Raw genomic sequence first — 15,591 nt, 5'->3', positions numbered from 1 at the left:
AGCCAATGTACTGTAGGGTCAGCCTAGGATACCTTTCCAAAGAAGAATGGGCATTTTAAAACATTTCAGAGTGAAAGTTACAGTCTTAATGGTGAAGTCCGTTTTATCTTATTTCAGATAAAAGAGACAAATTTCTCTCTACTCTATTTATGAAGTCATGCAAAAATAAAACAACAACAACAAAAAAACCCAAACAAGATTTCTAATCAAAAAAGACAATAAATAAGTGGATGTTACTCTTTTTTCCTCATGGCGGATATGAAAAGGGATTTTAGCCTCCTTTGCATAATTTATTATATCCCTCTATTACATGGCTGTGCTAGGAATTATTAACGAATTTTCTTCTGATTCCTCATGACAGAAGTGATCATCAAATCTACAAGGGCAAACCTAACTTCTAGTTCTAAGGTTTTGAAATGCCTATGGCAAAAAGTTCCTTCTACTTTGAAATGTTCAAAATGTCCCTTGAAATGTTCTATCTCCCTAGCATCTCAAAGTCTAATTGTCTATCTCCTAAATATGGATCTGGGTTAGGACTGGTCACAAGGGAAATTCGTGCAAGATTCCAAAGGCAGAAGTGAAGCACTTATCAGACAATGAAGGTCACTGTAGGACATAAGGTGCTCTGGCAGCTCATGCTCATTGTTGACGATTTACTGGCTCACCTTAAATCAGGGCAAAAGCCAGATGTGGACCTCTTTCAGAACTCCTGGACCTTTGGTTTCTTTGAGTCCTGGGCCAAATGCATAAGCAGCACTGTGGCTCCCATAACACCTGCACCATGGCTCCTGCAGGGACCTGTATCTTCAAGGTTGGAGGTGATGAGACAAACTCACAGTCTAGTTTATCCTCATGGGGTTTAGTGTGTCTTTGTGGGTTCGTTTGTCCCTGCTCACCCCCACTTCATGTCCAGCTTTCCTACGTGGCTGTAAGCTCTATTGATTTACGGTAATTCCAGGTCCAACCCCAGACACAGAGGCAAATTCTTCTCCAGCTACAATAATTTCATAATGCTTAATCCCTAAAATTAATCTCTTCTTCCCTATGACTCAGAGTGGCTATGCTTCTCTGATCAAACTCTGATACAGACAGTGGTATTGGAAGTAGTTCCAGGGAGAACCAAACCTTAAGGGTTTCTCTGAATTTGTTCTGGATTATCTGGTCTGACTGGATTTAAAGGCATTAAAGGCACTGGTGACCAGCTGTCAATGATAAAGGTGACACTTACTGTCCATGGCACACATCAGCAAAAACAGTTTCTTAAATTATCAACTACAGACAGTAGTAATCAAATAGCTTAAGAAGGCAAGGCTTTGGGTGACCAAGTAGATGCTTCCATAGAACATTTAAGTGAAAATAAGGACTACAGTGGGGTTGGTTGGTTTTCCCTAATCAGGTAGGATAACTGGGAGAACGGAAATGATGAGCTTAGGGCTTTAAATTCTCAGTTCAAGATGAGATACAGCACCAGAAAACATATATGATTGCCTTCCTATATCCGCAAGGCTATACTTTCTAAAAAACAAACCCAAAGTCTAACTGAATTAAATGCAGCTGAATTCCCAATCTTGCAGGTCTCCTGCCAAAGTTTTTTTTTTTTGGAGGAGTGTGAATGGAAACATATGGGAAGATTCAGATGACACTGGGATCATGAACCCCTAAGTTCTGTTGAGCCTCCTTTGCTAGTAGAAATAGCCCTTCCTTCCTTGCCTGTGGAGCCTAGTCTCCTTACCTGTAAAATCTGTCATGGCCTTCCCTGAGGTAGTTGCCTTGTAGAGTGTGCTGATCTTCTTCAATACCAGCTGTCAGTAGCTCCCACTGCTTCTAGATCCTGCCGCAAGAGATCCTAGAAGGTAAGATAAAAAGGGTGCAAGATTTACATTGACAGAAACCTGGGCAACACGCCTGGGGATGGAGGCTGAGAATATTTGGTTGGATGTGTAATAGTTGGCCTCAAGGATGGCCCCAATGATCCCCACCTCCCTTCCCACATTGTATCAGAATTCATTGCATGACCAATAAAATACAGCAGAAGTGATGGTGTGTCATTTCTGAGACTAGGTTATAAAGGACACTGCAGCTTCTGTTCTGGTTGCTCTTTCTTGAATCACTCACTTTAGGGAAGCCATGTCATAAGCAGCCTTATGGAAAGGCCCACATGACAAGGAACTGAAGCATTCATCCTGCCAACAACCAAATGTGCAACGTTAGAAGCAGATCCTCCAGCCCTGGTCAAGTCTTTAGCCACCACGGTCTCAGCCAACAGCTTGACTACAACCCCATGACAGTCCCTGAGCCAGGCCACATAGCTGAGCCACATCCAGATTCCTGACCCTCAGAAAATATGAGATAATAGTGTTCACTGTTTTATGTCCCTAAATTTTGGGGTAACTTGATAAATAGCAATAACTAAAATAAAATGGAAGAAATATAATGGTAGACCAAGCCAAATATATTGCTATGAGTACAGTAAAGAAAGTGTCCCAATTCATTGTTTTAGCTCAAATTGCTGAGAGTGTCTCTTAATAGTTTGGATGAAATTTAAATTCAGTGGTTGGACCATACTAAATGAAATTAAAATGCCAGACTGCCTTGGTATACTGAACAGTAAGGTGTTGACAGAGACTCTCTCCTTGATCATATTTTAGTCAGGCTACTCTGAGCCCTTTCTCCACTAAGCCCAATCTTGGGCATCATTTTAAAGAGATCAAATGAAGCAAGAATTTTGTCAAGTCGGTTTAGCCAGAATCTTCCAAGCTTAATATCTGATCAGCCTCAATACCTGATCAAATTCATCTCCCAAGTGATATCTGATAACCTCGGCCAGCCTTCTGCAAGAATCCTGTTAGGTCAATTTAGCAAGAATTACCCTACCTTCTTAGTAACTTCCCATCCACTGACCCCCAACTCTGGTCCTTAGCTAAAAATCCCCACTTTTAGAAATTATCTCACTGAGATTTCATAAACTATGCAAGATAGGTATTACTCCCATCTAGGACCAGCTACATAATCTGCAAGGCCCGGTGGAAAATGGAAAATACAGGGCCTCTTGTTCATTAATTATTAAGAATTTCTAAACAGTGATGGCAGAACCATAAACCAAACATAGGGCCCTGTATAACTGCTGAGCTAGCAAGCCCATACGGCTGGCCCTGCTTCCATCCTGTGTTTAAGAAACCTACACAAAAAGGGGGAGGATATAGCTCAAGTGGTAGAGTGCTTGCTTAGCATCTACAAGGTCCTGGGTACAATCCCTAATACCTCCTCTTAAAAAAATCAGTAAATAAGTAAGACTAATTACCTCCCCCCACAAAAAATAAGCTAAGAAAAAGAAAAAGGTACACAGAGATCAAGTAGATTCCCAAGACTGCTTTATTAATAGCTGGGAAAATGTCAGATCCAGAACTCGTAACAGAGGTTTGATTCCTGCTAAACTCCTCCCAATTAAACTAGGCCCTTCTCTGTTTAACTGAATCTAGTAAAGATTTTCTAGATTTACTAAACTGCTGCCAGTCACCTTCATTCTAGTTCATCACTATACCCCCCGGTGTTAAAAATAATTTATTGAATGTTTGAAGGGGTTATATAAACTATTGTGATGAATCAGCAATCTGCCTTACTTCAGGAGTTCCTGCTACCCATTTCCTTTTAAAATACTTTCCTGCAGTTTGATGGAAAATGCAGATATGTCTGTGTGTAATGTCAAAGGACAGAACTTTAAAAAAAAAGTACCGTAATGGCAGAAGTTGTGACACAAAATACTGCAGTGACATTCTAACCGTAACACTGAAATAATATACCAAGTATTCGGGGTTTGCCTTTCTTTTCCTTTTTCTTTTTAAGTGACATACTGTACCAGGACTCATTTAAACGCAAAGAACTGAAGCGCCGGAGTCAAGAAGAGACGTTTGAAGGTGAAGAGACAAAAAGAGGAGGTCACAAGCACAATCCCACGGCACTCAAATACTCGGCCCGGAATGCGCGCCTGCGCAGAAAGAATCCTCCCGCGCAGAAGCCGGGCCGGAAGGGCTGGGGCGGGTGGGGCGGGGATACGGTTGCTAGGAGAGCGCGATGACGTTAAGGCCTCGGCGCTCTTCTCGGCCAATGCGTGCCGCCTGCCTGTAGTGACGCACTGTGTGCGTCCTGCTGACGACGCGCGAAGGGCACAGAGCTAAAGGCCGGGAGGACGTTCGGCCTCTGTAAGCCGCAGCCTTTCCGTGGGAGCGGGTGTGAGTTCGCCATCTTAGGGAGTGAGTGTGGCCCGGCCTTCCCCGCGGTGGGCGCGGGGAGGGGAGCGCGGAGCCCCCCGTGGGGCCCTGCTTTGGTTGTAGGCCCGGTCGGCCTCCTCCTTTGGGGAAGCCGCCTTGACCTCCTCAAGGACGCGGAGGCGGGAAGAGAGAAGGCCCGGGATGGGGGTTTCCCAGCCTGCAGATGACTTTGGCCGGCCTCACAGCCCCTCTGCCTTTTCTCTGACCGCTACTCTGTCCTCCCTAGGAAGATGTTCTCGTCCGTGGCGCACCTGGCGCGGGCGAACCCCTTCAACGCGCCCCACCTGCAGCTGGTGCACGATGGCCTTACCGGTCCCCGCAGCAGCCCGGCTGGTCCCCCGGGCCCGCCCCGCCGCTCCCGCAACCTGGCAGCCGCTGCCGTGGAAGGTGAGGTCAGACCCTGACTTGATACGGTCGTTAGGTCTCGTGGTCCGCTTGGCCTTCGTGGCATGGCCCGGCGTGTAGAACAGGGAAGGACGAGCTTAGCCCCGCGGCACCGCAGGACGGCGCCTAGTTGCTTGTTGGAGAATGTCAGAGCTTTCCGCCATTGGCCGATTTCGGAACCTTGGACCTCCCTCAAGGGCGTCGAAGGGCCTAGGCACTGTTCCCTTCGTGACCTCCGCGTCCTCGAGCGAGCAAAGGCATAGAGGCCGTGACTGGCTCCTTATCTTCTCCGCCCGAGCCCGTTTGGTCAGCAGACTAAGTACTGAATAAAGCCTTTCCTAACAATTGGCTACGGCAGTTCCAATTGTATTATCTTTTTTGATTTTGCTTTAATTTTCTTTTCAAAGATAATCCTTTCTCCTTTAAGAATTAAGTCTGATATTAGTTGACACAAGCTATGTGAGATAACTGGATCCCTTGTTTCAATGTGGCTGGTTGACTTGCAGCCCCAGAGAGGCTATAGAAAACATAAAATAATTGATACGAATCCCTTTGATCTTATCTCTCGGGATTCTTGATGATTAGACCCAACTTTATCTTAATTCTGTGCATTTTAAATCCCAGTGTAGTGTTTTTACAGAGAAACCTGAAAACTGAATTGCAGGACTACTGAAAACAATCTACCTTGTACCTGTAGAATGTGAAGGTTTTTTTTTAAGAAATCATTTATGTGTCTTTAGTGTAGGTAAAGAAACCTTACATCATTTGATTTTTCAGTTTAGAAAGTTAGGTCTGTTGTCATTTGTGTAGTAAATGTATTTGACTACAGGAGTCTGTTTATCTAGTTTTATGCTATAGGAATCCATAAGTGGGACTAGTATTGGTTAGTGGCAGGTAATTTTAGACATTTGCAAGCTTTCACATGTCAGTTGCTCTTTCCGAGTTTGTACTCAGAAGTGTGTTCTTATCAGCCGTTAATAATTTGAAGTTTAACTTTAATTCGAAGAGCTGTTAATGGTGTAGAAAACTTTTTTAAAAAATTATATGGCAAAATGAGAGCTAGGTAGTATCTCACAGAACCTTCAAAATTGTTAAATGATTGTTTTGATTTTGGCAGTGAACTTCTTGTGTGCACTAGGTGAAAAACTTTAATTTACTTGTAAATGGTAGCCAGAGCTGTTCGGTTGTGATAGTACTGTTTCACGGGGAATCATAGTTCTTTTTCATTCCCGTGGCCTTAGTCATCTCTGAAGAAATACTTACTTGATTTTTTTTTTCAATCAAACAGAGCAGTATAGCTGTGAATATGGATCTGGCAGATTCTTTATCCTTTGTGGACTTGGAGGAATTATTAGCTGTGGCTCAACACATACAGCATTGGTTCCTCTAGATCTGGTTAAATGCAGAATGCAGGTTTGTTTTTGCATGTTGGATTAAGTAAAGCATATTGTTGAAGCATGGCTGTTACCTACTAACAAGCTGTGTGGAGACCTAACTATCCAGGAGGTAAGTTGATAACCAGTAACATGAGTATTATATTAAAATGCATGGTGTGTCTTGTCTTATTACAGAGTACAGTTGTGAATATGGCTCCGCGAAGTTTTATGCACTGTGTGGCTTTGGTGGGGTCTTAAGTTGTGGTCTGACACATACTGCTGTTGTTCCTCTGGATTTAGTGAAATGCCGTATGCAGGTTTGTATTGAGACGACAACATTGAGCATTTCTTTCATGTGTGACTTAATTCCAAATAATGTTAAAGGACTTCACAAGTGAGAAAAATTTGAAGACAACACAATTGCTACAAATTTTAGTAGGAAGCCAAATGCAAAATTTCTTTAAGTCATGATCTTTACTCAGTATTTTAAATCCAGAAGTGTCTCTTTTAAAATAAGCGTGTGGGTAGATTGTTGATCTCGAACTCTGGCTGCAAATGATTTTTTGCTGCTGGGTTCAATTCTCCCTAGACTTCTTCAAGGCCTGATGATTTTTTGTGCTCCAAATAGTCATTTTACAAGCAGTTACATGTCAGAGTAGGCAGTCATTCTTCGGGTATTATATGAAGTAACTGCATGTCCCTTACTTGTTAAGATCAAGGCAGAGAACACTGTAGATTAAAAAAAGACTCTGTTTTAGTATTAAAAATTTGTGGGCATAGCTTGTATATTTACGTAAGTTTTTTTTTTACAATTAAAATATCTTAATTAGAATTCTTGAAACACAAATAATCAAACATCAAAAATTTATTTGTCCCAAACAGGATTAGAAGTCTACTTACGTAAAAGAGAAAGGAAGGTGAAATATTAGCAGGGAGAGGAAGGTGATGTATACCAGCCCTCTAGTACTGGCAGAAATAGATAAGATTCTTTCCCCCCATTAGTAATAGAATGAATATTAAATATACCTTTGCTAAAACTTTATGCATGTCTCTTAAAGTTAATTAAGTCAAAAGAGGATTCTCTTGTTGATGTACCTTTTTAACATGTATTTAATTTGACTCTTAAATTCACAAAGCTTTATAATCTACTTAATGGGCTAGCATATATCAGGGATATAGACATATCTATTGTTTATGCAGTAGCTTTAAGACTAATTTTTTTTTAAGTGGTAGAATTGGGTGGTGGGAAAATGTCTTTAAGCTTCAGTTTTATTGTGTATTTTTACAGGAATTTTATCCTCTTAACTAACCCTCCAAGACTTAAATCTGACTGAAAGAAAGTTAGACCTTACTGTACAGAAAGTTATGTTTACAAAGATAATTTTAGATATTAAGCTGATACCATGCAGCGAGCTTATATTTACCTATCTTTTGTGTAGTTACTTAAGTTTATTTTAGAACCCAGAGAAAAAACTAAAAATAACATACCTATGAGAACTGTGATTAGCTCTTTGGTACATTTAATTAATTTTTTTTCTTGTTTTAAATAAAGGTGGACCCACAAAAGTACAAAGGCATATTTAATGGATTCTCAATTACACTTAAAGAAGATGGTGTTCGTGGTTTGGCCAAAGGATGGGCTCCGACTTTCATTGGCTACTCCCTGCAAGGGCTCTGCAAGTTTGGCTTTTATGAGGTCTTCAAAGTTTTGTATAGCAACGTACTTGGAGAGGTACGTAATTTAACTTTCAAAGTCCTAAGCTCTTAACTTAAAATGTAAGACCAAAAAGAATCTTAGATTTTTGTTTGACCCACCTTGTTTTAGAACTGAGGAAATGGTCTCAGAATGGGTGGACAACATGTTTCAAATCATAAGGCTGTTGAAACAGAGACAGGATGAGAAAAAGAAACTATAATCATTAGATTTCAGTGCTTTTTATTATGGTCTGCTGCTTTCCAAGTAAGTTGGATTTTGAGTCTTTAAGAGAAAGACTGGAGGGTTCCCTTGTATAGTTCAAGGGGCAACTATCCTTGGCACCTCGATGTTCAAAAAATATGCACAGTGTACTGTGGTTAATGAGGTTATGAGAGAGAACATATATTGTCTCATCTTGTGTGTTATCTATGGACTGTGTGATAAACACTTTTAATATCTGACATTTAACTTTCTTAGAACTGTTCCTTAAAGTTGAGAACAGCTAAGGCAAGAGCAATTCACGTGCCTCCTTCCATTTTTCAATTAGGAGAATGCCTATCTTTGGCGCACATCACTATATTTGGCTGCCTCTGCCAGTGCTGAATTCTTTGCTGACATTGCGCTGGCTCCTATGGAAGCTACTAAGGTTCGAATTCAAACCCAACCAGGTTATGCCAACACTTTGAGGGATGCAGCTCCCAAAATGTATAAGGAAGAGGGCTTAAAGGCGTAAGTACACAGTTGCCTAAATATGTAGTATAAAAATAGTCATTTGAGAAAACTGCATTTGTCAGCTTTAATTAAGCCTGTCAGACTTCTTTTTTTTTAATACCTATTTTGTTCCCTCATGTGGAACATAAACTCTAGAGACAAAGATAAGTGGGTACATAGCTTGAGCCTTGAATTGAGGTTTTTTTTTCCCCTAAAGTGTGAATCGTTCGTCAGTTTGCAAGTGACTTGGTATTAGACCTAAACATTAATTCTTAACTTGGGGTGGGGAAGTGCCTTTGTTAGAATTTTTGTCATTTATATATATAGTCAGGTCACAACATGCTTCCTTAGATCCACCTTTGTGGATGCCAATCTTAAACTGAGTTCTACTTGTAAACTTCTGGTTTCTTGTAGTTCCAGTCAAAGATACATCCAGCAACTTTTTTGGTTGTATAGTCAAAGGTGCTTGAGTCATTGGCATGTGAGATAAATATACCTGCATGTTAGTCTTAGGTTCTGATAGAAATGACATGCAGTTGTGCTGCCATTTTTTACTATCAGGACTCGACTGGTGTGCGGACACTTCAGTTAATAACGAAAATCTCTGCTAGAACATGTGCAACTGAGTAAAATAAGTCTTCTGATTTCCTAGATTCTACAAGGGGGTTGCTCCTCTCTGGATGAGACAGATACCATACACCATGATGAAGTTCGCCTGCTTTGAACGTACTGTTGAAGCATTGTATAAGTTTGTGGTTCCCAAGCCCCGAAGTGAATGTTCAAAGCCAGAGCAGCTGGTTGTCACATTTGTGGCAGGTTACATAGGTATGAATTATTAGAGCATGCTTGGCTGTGAAATTAAAGATAAATAATCATTTCCATTATTGGCCTCTTTTGTAAGGGAAAAGTATTCCAAAGAAGTTTATCTTCCCATTTTATGTACTCTTCAGGATTCATAAATACTTGCTAATTAGTTCCTAAAATAATTGTTCTATGGTTTGCATGTCATAATTAAGATAGGAAATATACTGACTTCACTGCTGCACCATTTATTTTTCCTTTAGTTTTTCTGAGAACAAATTTTTAATTCAAGAGAAAGCATTAAAATCAATATAAAACTTGAGGAATTGTTTTGTTCTACATAAGACAGACTGCTTTCTAACCCTTCTTGTCAGTCTCACTCTAAAATACAATTTTGCTTTTAGTACTAAAAGAAAATTTTATTACTTAGTTATGAAAAGGCTGTTGGCTATGATGTGAAAAAAACATTTTTTAACTGACCCCATATTGGATGATACATCTTGACTTTTTTCAGCTGGAGTCTTCTGTGCCATTGTTTCTCATCCTGCTGATTCTGTGGTGTCTGTGTTGAATAAAGAGAAGGGTAGCAGTGCCTCTCAGGTCCTCAAGAGACTTGGATTTAGAGGTAGGATCCCCCCCCCCCAAAGAAAGAATAACACTTTGGAGTACATTATATTTTTCATTCACGTTTCATATTTCATCCAGGTGTGTGGAAGGGACTCTTTGCCCGTATCATCATGATTGGCACTCTGACTGCACTACAGTGGTTCATCTATGATTCTGTGAAGGTCTACTTCAGGCTTCCTCGCCCTCCTCCACCTGAGATGCCAGAATCTCTGAAGAAGAAGCTTGGGTTAACTCAGTAGATAGATGGAAGCAAATGTGGACTGAGTCTGCTTGTTGATCAGTGTTGAGGAAAATGAAAAAGGAACTTTTATATATTTGACAGTGTAGGAAATTGTCTGTTCTGATATAATTACTGTAGTTCTCTTGCCAAAGGCAGGAGTTTCAAACTTAACTGTTGAAATAAACCCCACTGTTCATGATTTGTCTGTGACTTGATAATTATTTTTTAAAGTAGTTTTTAAAGAAAGAACCCTAAAATGGACAGAATTAAGCATATATTAAAACCTGAAGGAAAAAATGCACTGTTGGTAGAATACTGTGACCCTTACTCACAAATTGTCCTATGTCTCAAGTTTTGTCATTCAAGGGAGTTCTTACATTTTTAGGAGCCATCCTCTAAATTTTAAAAAATTTGATTTAATTGTTAAATTTGAATATGGATAAATACTCATTTGTGGTTATATATTGACAAATACATTTCAGCATAATTTTGTGATGTGCTATACTTTTAAAAATTCTTATCAGTTTGCTAATCCTTATTTGTAAAAGCAAGTAATCTAAATTAGGCTGATTGTTAGGATGACTTTTAAAGGACCAAAGCAACTGATAGCTAAAAGTGATTTCAGGTAACTTAATAAATCTGACTATAAATTACAAAAAATTTTACCATAAACTATTTCCAGTTTAGTTTTTAGGAGGAGTACCTGCTTGACAACCGAAGTAGGTGAATGCCCCTGGGAAAGGAGCATACTGGCATATTCAAGCATAATCTTATAGAAAGTCAGCCACTGTTTAATTCTCCTTAAGTTTGGTTAGGAAGTATAAAAGGCCAATTTATAATATGGTTTGCTTTTCAAGTCTGATTACATTTTACCTTGAGGCCTTTGGGTTTACCTTGAGGCCTGAGGTATCTGGGTTGAGTTGATAGTCCCTGTGAAGTATGCAGAATGGGGCCTCTGGGGAAAAAACTTCGAAGGAGCCTAAAGAGGGAGACAAATGTTTTCATTATAAACCCATGTTGTGGGTCAGTGAACTAAATTTAGAAACTAGGTGTATCTGGTTGCATGTTCATTAACTATCATTACCTGGTCTTGTTTAAGGTTCAAATCTTAGTTTACCTGTGTGCAGAGGAAAAGGAAGGGTTATGGATATATTTGACCATACTCAAATTGGGCAGTCTGAGCCTGAGCAAGTGAAGGTCAATTGGTGTCACCAGTGTGCATTTGTTACTACTGTATAACAAATCATCTGATATTAATGGCATGAAGACAATATAATCTCATATTTTCTATGGGACAGGAATTAGAAGCATCTGCTGGAGTCTTCTGCTGGGTCTCTCAAGAAGGTACAGTCAAATGGTAGTTCTGGGGTCATCTCCAAAGGCTTTTTCACATCCAGGCTACAGAGAGATTCTTTGAGCATCCCCCTGTTACCAGTGGCTCAGTCTTTTCCTCAAAATCCACAGCGTGATGGCTTCCGGGCAGCTGGCCTTACTTCAGGGCTCTAAAGAGCCAAGCGGAAGCTGAATCTTTCTTAGGACTTGGCCTTTATGCTGAAAGTAAAGATTCTAATAAGGAAATTTTAATAACATTTTCACGTTTGGTTTAATGTTAATTCCACAAAGCAGAACCCCATGGAATGAATACACATGATTAGTAGTTTAATTGAATTACATCATAACACTAGGACAAGATAGCATTGCATAGTAGTTTCCAGAGGGATCAAATGATTCAATTCTCAGATTGTCTTTGAGAGCTATTCAAATTCTAAAAAAGCCTGATTTTTTTTTTTTTGCTAAATTGCGCAATACCTAGTGACATGTACAACAAAATTGAAAAAGTTCCACCTTAGCCAAATCTCCATTGTGTGAAAGCTTCATGAAATGTTTTGATACCGTTTTTGGGAAAGTGTCCACAGTGTTCACCAAATTTGATGCATAGCAGTCTTGCTGCTAAATTAGGAGTTGTATACTGTTTTCTTTAACATACTGTTTACATATTTTTTTCATCTATGAGATAAATCACAAAATAATTGTTAAAAATCTGAGATACCACATAGATAAGAAACTGTTTTCAAACTTTGAGGGGTAATCTGTAGTTCGCAGTTGAATGCTGCACCTCTCCTGATGTATCAAAGAGTGATGTACCTTACTAATCTAGCTGCTCCTAACAGCTCGTAACCTCAGATTTTATGTATTGAATCATTTACCTCTTTTATAAGGGAGTCCTGACTTTGCATTCACATAAGTGGTCATAGGACATGAGTGAGGTGTTAACCTCACCATTGATATGGTTTATGAGTATTTGGTGACTCGAGTTTCCTAGAAAGCAACTATTCCAAAGTTTTCCGGTTTTTTTTTTTCTTTTTTATTGAAGTATAGTTGACAATGTTGTGTTAGTTTCAGGTATACAGCAAAGTGATTCAGTTATACATAAATATATCTATTCTTTTTCAGATTCTTTTCCATTATAGGATATTATAAGATAATGAACAGTTCCTTGGGCTATACAGTAGGTTCCTATTTATTTTATATATAGTAGTGTGTATTTGTTAATCCCAAACTCCTAATTTATCCCTGCTCCACCCCTTTCCCCTTTGGTAACCATGTTCCTTTTCTATGTGAGTCTATTTCTGTTTTGTAAATAACTTAATTTGTATCATTTTTAGATTCCACACAGAAGTGATAACATATGATCATGTGTGTTTTTATAGACCCTAAAGTGCCATGCATGGAGCAGTCACTTAATAAAGGTTTGCTGTACTGAATGAAAGCCTAGAGGATGCGTCTTTTACACAAGATACAATTCTTACCCAATACTGTGATTTGATGTACAAATCAGCTAGCTTTCTTTGTGGAATGCAGTGTATTCAAGATTTGAAGATGGAGGATAATTCACGTGAGGGGCAATATCTTTATCATTTCAAGACCAGTGACCTCAACACCAGGGGGCTGTATCAACCTAGGTTAAACTCCTTTTTAGACATCATTAATATCTGAAAATATGATGTACCCAGCTTTTACTAATGGATAAACAATACTGATTCTATTGCCTGCACAAGTAGTACTTTAAATGATATTAAAGCAGGGAAATTCCACAGAAAGCTGACGATGACTCAACCATAAGAGACCATATTTATTATTGAAGTGATTAATTTTACATTTTCTAACTATTGGGAAACGGATCCAAACTTTTCCATTCTCCTTTATTTCCCACAAAGGCTATCTGACTTCACAAAATCATGACAATAAGCCTAGTGACATGACAGATTTGAGAGTTCCTTCGAGAAATTCCCACTTAGCATAGTTACCAAGTTACTGACAGATTCGTGAATCATTATTACAATAATGAATAGACCTAGCATCAGATAATACTGATAGAAACATATTCTTCATAACTAAATTCTTGGATAGCTGAATTTATATTTTTAAGTGCTGAAAATTTTCTTGTTAAATATTTTTCATGTCTAAAATGCATTCTTATGTCTGGCTAAAATGATTACATGAACATAATTTACATTTCACTTGGTTTTGTTAATGAACATCAATACTGCATTAGGGTATACTGTAGTGATACTCTCCCTGTGGATTATAGAGCTGTTATCCAAAAAACAGTTCCATACTATAACTTTTTGTTATATTAGTTAATGACTTTGCCCTTTATTAGATGTGCCAGGCACTTTAGATGTTCATATTCACAGCAGTCCTGTAAGGTAGATATTACCATTCTTATTTACAGATGAAATTAAGGTTCATGGGTACTAAATTTGTCCAAGGCCATAGAATTAGGTAGAGCTAGGATCTCTGATTTCAAAGTCTCATGTTTCTACTACATTAAAACAGACATGAATCAAATAGTCTTCCAATAAACTGTCTTTTGTCATTGTAGTTATGGAAAAATACAGCATAAAAAATTATAGTTTGGAAAAAGAGAACTTAAGTATGCAAAACACTAATAGGTGCTGTATTTAGTAATACTGTTACCATATATAATGGATTCTATTTCTATTATATAAGACAGATGTGTGGAAGTGCTTACTCTGCTCAGCTATGTGCTAGGTGCAAAAGAATATCACTTTAAAAAACAGAAGATATGAACTGAGAAATCAAGAAACTCACAATCTAGTTTCAGATACCCATGAAACAATTTGTGGAGAACAATGGACACCTGGTGCTTAAATAAAATACAACCAATAAAATTGTGATGGAGACTTCAAGTGCTACAGCAGTTTAGGAAAGAGAAAGTAATATGGAGTCAAAGAAGTGGGGAGAGTTTTTTGGGGCTCAACTTAGAACTATGTGAATCAACTTGAATGCTCTTTCATGGCAGAAAGCCTATGGCTTGGGCATAAGCCTTCCTGGTATAAGAATTCATAAACTGAGACTCATCCAAGGAGCGGCCAAGATGACGGAGGAAGGCCCTGAGCTCGCCTGTCATAGACACACCAACATTACAACTATTTAAAGAGCAATTATTGATGAGAACAACTTGGAGACTAGCAGAAGTGATATTCCACAACTAGAAATATAAAGAAGGAACTACAACAAGACAATTAGGAGAGGCAGAGACTAAGTACAGTTAAGAGCCACACACTAAGGTAGGTGACCCACAAACGGGAGGGTAATTACAATTGCAGAGTTTTCCCCCAAGGAGTGAGGGGTCTGAGCCCCATGTCCTGCTTCTCAGCCCCAAAGGTCCTGCCCGGAGGAGACAAGCCCCCAGAATGTTTGGCTTTGAAGGCCAATAGGGCTCACTTTTGGTAAAGCCAGAGATCTGGGAGAAATAGAAACTGCACTCTTAACGGGTGTCCACAAAATCCCACATGCTCCAAGACCCAGGGCAGAAGCTGTAGTTTTAAAAGAGCCTGGGTCAGACCCACTTGCTGATCTTGGAGAGCCTCCCAGAGGCAGGAGGCAATTGGGACTTAGCCTGGGGACACAGACACAGGCAACAGCCATTTCTGGGATTCATTCCACCCTAAGGGTACTGGTGTTGCCAACATTTTGTAATCCTCCCTCTTAAGAGCTTAGTAGTCCTAGGACCCGGCCCTGGCTGCCAGCTGGTAGGTACCAGTACTGGGGCACTCCAGGCCACACAGCTAACTGGGTGGAGACACAGACTCACCCACCAACAGGCCAGCTATATTATAAGATTCAGCTGCCCTGGTATCCAGCTCCACCCACTAAAGAGCCCAAGCCTGCTTCCACCCCCCATCCACCAGTGGGCTGGCATTAGAGTCAGAACCTGGCCCACCAGGAGGCAGGTACCAGCCTCCAGACCTCCTGGGTCCTGGCTCTGCCCAGTTTGTGGGCCAACACCAACTGACACACCCAGGGCACTGCCACCAGGGACCCCAGGACCCAGCTCTGCCCACTACCAATTCTACCCCTGGGTATTTATCAAAAAAAAAAAAAAAAAACACTAATTCAAAAAGATATATATTCCCCTATGTTCATTATAGCATTATTTACAATAGCTAAGATATGGAAGCAACTTAAATGCCTATTAAT

The 15,591-nt window shown here is 39.7% G+C and overlaps 1 protein-coding gene, 1 long non-coding RNA gene and 1 other non-coding gene across 5 annotated transcripts; 2 read left to right on the top strand and 1 right to left on the bottom strand.

The window, feature by feature from the left end:
• Window positions 1-497: 497 nt before the first annotated feature.
• LOC140700457 (uncharacterized) lies at window positions 498-3,966 on the bottom strand. The gene is made up of 3 exons (XR_012078850.1): window positions 3,857-3,966; window positions 1,733-1,846; window positions 498-804 (listed from the first exon to the last, which is right to left on the bottom strand). It is a non-coding gene; the product is annotated as an uncharacterized lncRNA (long non-coding RNA).
• Window positions 3,967-4,108: 142 nt separating this feature from the next.
• On the top strand, window positions 4,109-10,282 carry SLC25A3 (solute carrier family 25 member 3). 3 transcript variants are annotated; one of them, XM_006214352.4, is made up of 8 exons: window positions 4,109-4,250; window positions 4,495-4,655; window positions 6,224-6,345; window positions 7,581-7,760; window positions 8,272-8,453; window positions 9,088-9,260; window positions 9,751-9,861; window positions 9,942-10,282. In XM_006214352.4, the coding sequence occupies exons 2-8, from the start codon at window positions 4,499-4,501 to the stop codon at window positions 10,100-10,102; spliced, it is 1,086 nt and encodes a 361-aa protein (XP_006214414.1). In that variant the 5' UTR covers window positions 4,109-4,250; window positions 4,495-4,498; the 3' UTR covers window positions 10,103-10,282. The 3 variants fall into 3 exon arrangements, with proteins under 3 accessions (XP_006214414.1, XP_072829297.1, XP_072829296.1); XM_072973196.1 differs by having other exon boundaries at window positions 4,121-4,199; XM_072973195.1 differs by having other exon boundaries at window positions 4,141-4,227.
• LOC116282745 (small nucleolar RNA SNORA53) lies at window positions 8,772-9,019 on the top strand. The gene has a single exon (XR_004192324.1). It is a non-coding gene; the product is annotated as a small nucleolar RNA SNORA53 (small nucleolar RNA).
• Window positions 10,283-15,591: the final 5,309 nt, after the last annotated feature.

The sequence above is a fragment of the Vicugna pacos genome, chromosome 12, assembly GCF_048564905.1.
Source record: "Vicugna pacos chromosome 12, VicPac4, whole genome shotgun sequence".
Taxonomy (NCBI): Eukaryota; Metazoa; Chordata; class Mammalia; order Artiodactyla; family Camelidae; genus Vicugna; species Vicugna pacos.
The sequence above is the reverse complement of the archived record's forward strand: the minus strand, read 5'-3'. Positions and strand labels throughout refer to the sequence as shown.

Coding starts and splice junctions, on each gene's coding strand:
- SLC25A3 (XM_006214352.4), top strand. CDS start 4,499: ATGTTCTCGTCCGTGGCGCACCTGGCGCGGGCGAACCCCTTCAACGCG. Junction 6,346..7,580: donor TAGTGAAATGCCGTATGCAG/GTTTGTATTGAG, acceptor TTTTAAATAAAG/GTGGACCCACAAAAGTACAA. Junction 7,761..8,271: donor ATAGCAACGTACTTGGAGAG/GTACGTAATTTA, acceptor TTTTTCAATTAG/GAGAATGCCTATCTTTGGCG.